Consider the following 9830-nt stretch of genomic DNA (forward strand, 5'->3'; position numbering starts at 1 on the left):
GCTGCGTATGGGGAACGCACAAAACAAGACTTTGTGTATTAACAGGACTATTTATGACACTCGGGTCAACGGGAGAAGTCTCATAATTCATGTGAATATCTCAAAATGTTGTAGCCAACCAATGAAGACTACAGGAAGTGAAAAGGAAGCAGATGCTGCTGCAGCAAAGTGAAAGAAAAAGTGATGAGAACACGCAGTGATTAGATATTATATTTTGTCATTTATTGTTTTAACACGTAACGGTTAAAGGAGAGCGGGATAAGCCAGACATGACATGCACAAAATATATCAAACTCTCTGAGGAGGCGACTCAGCTGCTGCCTCCTGTCTTTCACACAGCGATAGATAGATAGTGATGGGGTGGGGAGGATGAGAGAAAACAAAAATGTTTCAAGGTTAGAGGTAAAGCCCCTCTGGCGTGCCCTCCTGCTTCTTGTACAGAACGTTCTCCTTGGACTTTTTGAAGTCTTCGTTGGTGACTTTCATTCGGCGCTCTCGCAAAGCCATGAGGCCTGCTTCTGTGCAGATGGCCTGGAGGATGAAAGGAGGAAACACAGGGAGAGCAACAAGAGTCAAACTGGAGGAAAAACAAGCACGTTACAGTCTAAAAATAACGTAGACTGGTTGTGATAACAGCTCTGATTTGTGCTGTTATTTAGATTCTTAAGTTTATCTTCCTGGATAAATGCTTCATTGAATAATCTCAGGCAAAACCTACGAACATCTAAATAGAACGTGAAAACGGCTTACTTGAAGGGATTCGATACAAATATGTGACAAAGCGGTACGAGCTATAATAAATAAACAGCCGGTTGTTTGTGGCTTGACTTGATGTCAAACTGACCATGAACAGTCATGTCAGTCAGAGTCAGACAGAGCCTTAATGTTTAATGTTTGTCTGAGGAAACAAAGGACATCCCTAATATTCAAACTCATTGTTTGCTTCCCAAACATTTCCATTTAAATGTCATCCAAGAAATCTCCATGTGTCATTCTGCCACGCTCCACACGAGGGCAGCAAAGCTGTGTGAGTGATCCGAACACTTTGGGCCAGGTCTTTTTTTAACGGGGAACGTAATAAAGTTAATTAAGTGTTGATGTGAAAATCATTTAGAAAATCAACCCCCGCTTGCTTTCCTTCAAGCAGCCTTTTCTGCTCATTTTATTCCCCGTTTTGCTGAGCCACAGTGTGAACTGGCTCGCCGCCAAGCCCTCACACAATCAATAGATGGCTGCAGCATCAGAGCGAGGCCGGAGCAAATGAAGAAAGCAGGACACAGCTCCTCTGCTAGGATGCAAAGAGGCTGGACATGCTTCGTATTTCACTCGTGTTTTAAACAGTCCAGCAGAGATCCCTACGCCAATTCAGATTTCAGGTTGAGCATCTTTATCGATTTCTATTTTTCACACAAATTGCACAAAAAAAAGTTAACGGGGTGAAACATTTAAAAACCATCTAAATGCTTTGGCAGACAATTTGAGCTTGGTGTTAGCTAATGCTAAAGCAGTAAAGTGGTTAATAGACTGGTAGCTAAAACTGTCAGGTCTACAAGTACAGCCACAGTTTCAGCTTTTGGAAGTGAACAGCAAACTTTGTGGGGTAATTTCTTAACACTGAACAAGTCATTTCATGGTAGTTTTATTTGTTTACTAATTTTTAAAGTTTAAAAAAAATAGTTTTAATGTGAAAAATTATTTTCCCTGTGAATTAAAAATGGATTTCCTGTTCGGCAGAGTCTGCATGGAAGGGAAAAAATGACAGAAAATTCAATTCAATACAGTTCGAGTTCAGCCTCACAGCATTCGCTTAGTCAAACCATCACAGCTGGAGGACTGGGAGGGAAAAACTTGTGCTGAGCTAGAATGTGTCAGTTTCTGTCTTCAGTTATTGTTTTTTGTGCTTCTTTGTACTCTGAAGAAAAAGGTGTGAGTGCCAAAGAGAGAGAAAAAAGCCTGTAGTCTTCTCTTACCTTGATGTCTGCTCCCGACAGGTCATCCTTTGCCAGGATGAGGTCATCGAGGGTGACATCATCTGCTACTGTCATACGGCTGGTGTGGATCTGGAAGATCCTTCTTTTGGTCTTCTCATCGGGAAGGGGAAACTCAATCTTACGGTCGATTCTCCCTGAGGAGTACGACAGAAAACAAAACATCACAAACTGACTGTGACTCTGTTCTGCCACGAGTCTGTTAGTCTTCAGCAGATCAATGAGTCTCACTCAAAAACCGCCTTGTTAATCAAACTCAGGTGATCAATCATACATTAATAATGCAGGGAAGATATTTATGGAGCTACTTTTCTCATGACACTCCCAACACTGTTCGTAAGCAGGACTTGGAGCAGTGTTTGCTAAAGCTTAGACAGCACGGAGTCTTTTCTGGAAAAACACTGAGGAAGAACATTTTACTGCTCGTGGCTGATTAGAACAACATATGAACAGTCACTTCCAAAAGCAGCGCTGCAGTGACTCAACAAAATGCAGCCATGTCCTGAATGTCAGTCTAGTTTACAGTACTGTGGATGTGAATAAAGATGGAAGGCCAGTGACAGTCACACTGGTACTGACCGGGTCTGATGAGAGCTGGATCGAGCGTTTCTATCCGGTTGGTGGCCATGATAACTTTAACGTCTCCCCGCGAGTCGAAGCCGTCCAGCTGGTTGAGCAGCTCCAGCATGGTCCTCTGGATCTCCCTCTCACCACCGGAGTTAGAGTCGTACCTACACAACACAGGCAGTGAACACGCCACGTGAAAATCAAAGGCATCCCCTACATTGTCTCCCGTCATGGGCTTGCTTATGGTCCTCCATCAAACAGGCTTCATTTGTGTGGCACCTTTTATTCAGCTTAAAGTGAAGGCTGAGAATTAATCAAGATAAAAACTGGAGAATGTGCTGGACAAAATGTAGACCTTCATCGAGGAGAAAAGGAGGAGGAGGAGGTGCACTGACTGTCGAAATCATAGTGCAGCCTAGTAACCTGCAGTCTGAGGTTCATACAACAAAGTCTGTTTGTTGCAGTGATCTCACAGCGCTCAACAAGAGCAGCACATGCAGCAAGCAAAGAAAAAGAAAACAGTTACAATAGACACATGGGCAGAGGATGGGAACAGTGACACACACTGCTCAGAATTGTTTTATCCTTTAAAGTTTTTACAAACAAATCAGGGAACTGAGCAGCTTTTAATGTCAAGTAGTGCCATATTTTCCTAGCAGCACTACACTGTGCAGCCACCACTTTGTGCGAGCTGCCTGTGGTCATAGAAACACATTTCCTATTGCAAAGACTACACCCTGAACTATTACAACCTGCAGCAGGGTGAGAGGACTGTGCAGTGTAACTGATAAACTCAGCATCCTGTACTTGAGATGACGAAAACCCTGCAGCAGCACATCACCTTGCACTGTTAATGTGCTGTGAAAGTATATAAAAAAAACGCCGCCATTTATCACACATACTAATCAACACCTTGGCGTCCCCTTCCAGCTCCTCAGCAGCACAGGTAAAGCATCACTGTGCCGATGCTTTCAGAGCTTCTTTTTACCTCTTTGTGCCGATGGCGTCAATCTCATCGATGAAGACGATTGAAGGGGCGTGCTCCTCTGCTACCCTGAAGAGTTCTCGCACCAGCTTGGGCCCATCTCCCAGATACTTCTGGATCAGCTCTGAGCCCACCACACGCAGGAAGGTGGCTGATGTCTGATTGGCTACAGCCTTGGCAAGTAGTGTCTTACCTGGTACATGCATAACAGAGGAAAGAGTAAAACATACCTGCCACACGTCTATATAACTCCCTAAAAGAGTATAGTTTAATCCAAGTGAAAGAGTCCAGCGTAGGACTGGACTCTGTTTCACTTGAACCTTAATCTTTCATTTCAATGCAACATGAAGAACAGTTAGTCTGTGACCATGAGCCTGCATTCAATTGCGGACATTTCCAGTAAAAATGGCGTTGCAAAGAGCTCATTATACAAATGTCATTTCCTGTGGCTGCTGACAGAAAGATCACCAGCTACAGTTTCTAAGAAGGCTTAACTCTTTACCCCTATGGAAGCCTCCTAAAAGTAATGCTTTAAGCTTTGTGCACTTTGTGTCACATTTCAGGCCGGCTTACAGAACACAACGACTGGCTTTGCATCAGAAGTTAGTGAGGGTGATCTCTGCCGACGCAGCTACCCTTTTTTTTGTAAATTTTCTATTCTAATTGTCCTCAAACAAAGTTTTTATTGATTTATACTGAGGCGTCAGAACCCATCATTACGGGTAGACGGCAGATCATCAGATGGAATCTTTATAGGGGAAAGAGTTACACAGCTTTCCATAACATAATCACAGCTAACTCGCTTGTATTACTCACTTAGCTTTATCGCTTTCCATGCATTATGTATTTAACATTACTGGAAATGTTTTATTAGAAGTTAAAAGGATTTTATGAACTCTGAAGATAAAATATTAAACACTGAGCAGCTAAATAAGGAACTCAATCATCTGCACAGTTCACAGACACGATGGCCTTCACACAAAAATACCTCCACTGAAAGAAAGTCAACTTTCTGCAGTCGCCGTACTATTATTTTTCTGTTTAAGATATTTCTCAAAATCCCCTCAAGATTTTTAGAGTGAAATTGTGAAACTATGTTGCTATGTTTGTTTGGACACCCTTGAAAATTACAGAATAAATAGCCAAACATATGAAGTGTACCAAAATACATAGCTTTGTGTAGGGCTGGGCTATATCATACCGTTCACGGGAATACCAGTATAATTTTGGGCAACGATAGAAAAATGAAATATCGCGATAGAATATGGGTAAAACGCGCATGCACAGTGCCTTTGTTTTCATGCGCACACGTCGGAAAAAGCATGGCGGCGAAAGTGGATCGTTGAATGAAGCGGATGAACCAGAACTGGTTTGTAAAAATGCTGCAGCTTCAGTGGTGTGGAACTGGTTCAGCTTTCGTCCGTCAGATACACAACAAAGCACTATTTTTGGTAGCGCATGCTAGCGGGCCGTCGTTATTACCGTGTTTTTGGAAAATACGGCACACTTTGTGGGGCGATCGTGGCTCAAGAGTTGGGAGTTCACCTTGTAATCGGAAGGTTGCCGGTTCGAGCCCCGGCTTGGACAGTCTCAGTCGTTGTGTCCTTGGGCGAGACACTTCACCTGTTGCCTACTGGTGGTGGTCAGAGGGCCCGGTGGCGCCAGTGTCCGGCAGCCTCGCCTCTGTCAGTGCGCCCCAGGGTGGCTGTGGCTACAATGTAGCTTGCCATCACCAGTGTGTGAATGGGTGGATGACTGGATGTGTGAAGCGCTTTGGGGTCCTTAGGGACTAGTAAAGCGCTATATAAATACAGGCCATTTACCATTTACTTAAAATCAATCCTTTGATTTTTCTGAAAGTCGACAGAGCCCCTCATAATCCCGTGTGCCTTATGTATGAACTCTGGTTGTGTTTACTGACCATAATATTACTGTATTGTGTGTGTATAACCTCTTTTTAAGTTTTGTGGATGTTATACATGGTTATGCTGAGGATATGTCGGCCAAATTCCACTGGAAACTCCTTTTGGTTAAACTGTCAGTGAGGAATTTGCATTTGCACTGTTACATTTTCATATAACTTTAATGCACATAAACAGCTGCTCGTTTAAGTGAAAATACATTGATGGATTTTTTTTTGCACTAATAAAGTTGAGGAGTTGTAAAGTATTTTGTCTAGTGTCAATTATATCGTCAATTATATCGTTATCGCAAATTTTCAGATGTATATCGTGATAAATATTTTTGCTCTAGCTTTGTGCTTTTCAACATCTCTGGTTCAAGCACAATGCATGTCCCAGTCATTGTGCTGGGACATGCTGCTGACATCGTCTTCAGTGAAGAACAGATTTTATGTAAACTCATAAAATGAGATATTCAAACAGTGTCGTGTGATTTCTGAGCAGACATTAAGCGATTAAAATATTATAAACACTTTTAAATGTGGTGGAGTTCACTGTACAACCAATCACCACAACAACAGTAAACAGGACTATCACTTCTTTTTAAAGGCAGAAACTGATCTTTGGACACTTTATTAAAAAGAACTGATGGCAGAGTTTTTCTTTCTTTCACACTGAATATCATATTATAGTGCCTTATAGTGGAGTTTGAAAATTACAGAAAAGTACACATATGCAATAATACTAAGTGCAATAATCCTTTCTGTCATCGTTGTATTTTTACTCAGTTGCATATAGCATTTGTATTTGTATTCTATTTTTATCTTATTGTATATTTATTTTATTTTATTCTACTGTATATAGTATTTTATTTATTCTATTCTGTACAGTTGTGTACTGTATTTATTCTTATTGTATCCTAATTTTTGCCTCATAACTTTTGCACTGTCCACTTCCTGCTGTGACAAAACAAATTTCCCACGTGTGGGACTAATAAAGGTTATCTTATCTTATCTTATCTTAATATTTAAAGGTTAGATCTGAAAAGGATCTTAAAACTTCTAAGAAGTAGGATGAATGGAGAGATGACACAAAACCACTAAAATGATTTCATAGGTTATTATTTCCCTACAGCATGACTAATATCAGTGTGGACACTAATGTTTGTTGGCAGGAGAAAAAAATTTTAAGAGCCTAAACCCACAGTTCAGAGACTTACCTGTGCCAGGTGGTCCATATAAGATGACTCCTTTGGGAGGCTTAATGCCCATCTCTTCATAATACTCTGGATGTGTAAGAGGCAGCTCCACTGACTCCTGTTAGAAATTTGTTTAAAAATGCAGTTAATCTCTAAAAAGAAGCACTTCACTATAAGACGTCAGTTTGGCTTCTGGCTTCTTGTCATAGTGTACCTTAATCTCCTGGATCTGATTGTCCAGTCCTCCGATGTCAGCATAGGTTTCTTGTGGGGCTTTTTCCACCTTCATCACCGTCACCAAGGGGTCAGTGTCGTCCATCAGTACCCCAATCACAGCATGAACCTACAATAATATACAAACACAAGACAACTAGTGTGAATTTTTGAGGTCAGCTAAATTCAGTTTTGGGGAATTGATTAATACTCACTGACCCAAGGTCAATGAGTATTAAGTTAGGTGGTGGAGTTGGGTCAAAAACACTGCTGGGAAGTTCATTAACACTTTTTTTTTTTGGTCTTCACTGTAAATAAGAAAATATTAATATTACCTTGTGGTTGAGCAGGACAGAGCAGCCTGGCTCCAGAAGATCCTTGTCCACAAAGGACAGGATACTAACGTAGTGCTCTGATCCCACTGAGGTGGACACAATGGCATGGTTGTCATCTATGATTTCTTCCAGAGTGCCTACAGACATGGGGGTCCCCCGCAGGTCATCTACCTTTGACCTTTCCTCCTGTAAACACAAACAGCACTGGAGTAACTTCATTTGATCCAGACATGGAGCACAAAATGAAGTCAGGTACAAATACTGTCAAGATGATCCCACGCTGCTTTAATTATGCTGAGGTATCTGGGTTACAAAAACAAGCCAGACCTCAGCATAATTAAAGCTCCACTGTGTGTTTTTAACCCAGATATGCTTTTACTGCACAGCAATGTGTTTGGGATCATTGTCATTTTGAAAAAGGAAGTCATTGGAAGTCAGATGCTATTCAGGTGGTACTGCATGATGAATTTGAATTCTGAGGTCATAATTAATTAAATTAGTTAAATTAATAATTAATTTTGACAAGATCCCCAACACTACTGTTTTGTTTTTGGTAACTTCATTTCACCCAGACCTGCAACACAGAAAGAAGTGTGGTATTTGAGGTGCAAATGCTGACCTCCTGTTTCTCTTCCAGGGGCTTCATCTGCTCCTGGTTCCTGATAAACTCTTCCTCCATAAGCAGGTAGTCTTTGATCCGTTCCTGCTTCAGCAGCTTCAGGCGGCACTGAGTGTGAGGTGTAACTGAAAGCAAACAAGCAGAACGTCAAAAAGATGCACAGCATATAACCCAGTTGATACAACCACAAATATTATGTCACACAAAGGAAAAGATTTCAACTTTAGAAACTGCCAATTATCCATGATATCTTGAGTAAAAACAAAGTGTCCAGGGATGCATCCAATGAATTCACACAGAATATCGAATAAAAGCATGGAATAAAATGTAATTATGAATGTCAATTTTCTGATCTACAGGAAAACAAGCTGGCAGCAGAGATTTTTGTTCCCAGTGCAAAGCTTTTCACTCCTTTACCCAATGGTAGTTTGCTAGCAGCATCTGGTCCCTTGGTCTTCTTCTTTTTCTTGCCAACTCTGGTGGGTATTGGAGGCTCATACTTCTTTTTCTTATCCTTCATTTAAGCAGAAAAAGAACAAATTAACAGTGGGAAACATTATATACAGTTTCAAAGCTCAAACTACTTATGTAACAACATAAACACATCCTATCAGCCTATTATGTAGGACCTTTGAATACATACAATCCATTTCCTCAAACCATGACGCCAGCAAAATGCAACCCACTATGTAAGGAAGCCACCAGATCCCCTCACTTTAGAGGTAAGAATTCAGTTTCATGTCTTTCATTTGGCACTCGTCTGTTGTACAGTCATGGAGAAAAATGCACATATTTTTTCTGTTCTGTCAAGATTATCCCAGAGTTTAAATAATATTTAAGTCCAGGCTCTGTGGAGGCCAATCCTTGACTGATGGTGTTCCATTGCGTAATATTCTATCCACAAATGCTTTTACTGTGTTGGGTTCATTACCACGCCACATTAAAAAAAACAAGTCTGGCTCATTAGAAGTAAAATGTGGCATGAAAACCTTTGCACAGTATTGGAAATAAAAAATAGTGACAAGAAGGTACGAGGTACTTGTTCAGACGTCACTGTAAAGATAAACCTTTGCTACCAAAACAATCAGCTGGCATTCTCACCTTGTCATCCTTCTTGCCTCCTCCTGGACCGTGGCCTCCACTCTGGCTTTGTCCCTAGAAGAAAAACACACTTGTGTTAACACAGTAGAAATTAAAGAACGAGTTCACTTTGTCTCTTACAGACGATTATATCTGTAAGCCAAAATCACCAGTTAGCTCAGCGATATATTTAGCGCCTCACAGGCAACTGGAAAGTGCTAGCCCTTTATTTTACACCACGGGAAAAACAAACTTTAACAGAGAACTCATTGTGCTTTTTAAAACATTACTAACATTAGAAAAATAGATGAAATCATCGATCGAAAATATGAATGGCTTAGATGGCTGAGAGCTTCGACAACGGCACCCGAGGAAAAAAGCAAATGTCGCTAGCCTTTCCTTTCGCTAGCAGACTGATGTTTATGTTTAATTCCATTTTTACTCCACATGTTATACATAAAATAGTCTGAAAGAACGTGGCAGCGCGTATACTGGAGTTTAAAATTAGAAGAATAAAGTTTAAGTAGCAAATAATAGGTTTCAATATTTTAATTTTAAGAGCCGTAGAGAAAATTGCTTGCTCACTTACCATTGTTGCTCGTCGCTATCGAGTGACGTCACAGTACGGCAACACTCCAGGACAAAAATGTGTCAGCCGGAAGAGTTTCACTGCATGGAGAAGTGAGTTGGCAAAAACCTCTATGTTTTATTTAACGTTCTGTATAAGGTTATCGACCAAAGCCGTGAACGAATTCTACGTGATATTAAACATTATTATGTAGTTACTGTGGAATAAAACAAAAAACAACTGGTCCTTCTTTTATTGATTAGCATGGAAATACTTAAAGTGAATACTTAGCAGTTGATAAGTAGAGAAAGTAAGTCACCAATTTAGTACATTTTAATAAGGACACAGATATTTTTTGTTCACAATTCATTTTAGG

General features: G+C 40.7%; 1 protein-coding gene across 1 annotated transcript; it reads right to left on the minus strand.

Annotated features, from left to right (window-relative positions):
- Window positions 1-200: 200 nt before the first annotated feature.
- Window positions 201-9550, minus strand: LOC102206819 (26S protease regulatory subunit 4). The gene is made up of 11 exons (XM_013908746.1): window positions 9476-9550; window positions 8908-8961; window positions 8224-8320; window positions 7807-7931; window positions 7188-7373; window positions 6854-6982; window positions 6661-6757; window positions 3544-3733; window positions 2568-2719; window positions 1971-2125; window positions 201-531 (listed from the first exon to the last, which is right to left on the minus strand). The coding sequence occupies exons 1-11, from the start codon at window positions 9476-9478 to the stop codon at window positions 397-399; spliced, it is 1323 nt and encodes a 440-aa protein (XP_013764200.1). The 5' UTR covers window positions 9479-9550; the 3' UTR covers window positions 201-396.
- Between the last annotated feature and the right edge of the window lie 280 nt (window positions 9551-9830).

This window comes from Pundamilia nyererei, unplaced genomic scaffold (genome assembly GCF_000239375.1).
Source record: "Pundamilia nyererei isolate P.nyererei 1_Seehausen unplaced genomic scaffold, PunNye1.0 scaffold00013, whole genome shotgun sequence".
Lineage (NCBI taxonomy): Eukaryota > Metazoa > Chordata > Actinopteri > Cichliformes > Cichlidae > Pundamilia > Pundamilia nyererei.

What these genes read in the sequence shown, in the direction of transcription:
- LOC102206819 (XM_013908746.1), bottom strand. An exon ending in TGCTAGCAAACTACCATTGG is followed by an intron (nt 7,932 to 8,223) that starts GTAAAGGAGTGA and finishes GTTTGCTTTCAG; the next exon opens with TTACACCTCACACTCAGTGC. An exon ending in ATATGGACCACCTGGCACAG is followed by an intron (nt 3,734 to 6,660) that starts GTAAGTCTCTGA and finishes TGCATGTACCAG; the next exon opens with GTAAGACACTACTTGCCAAG.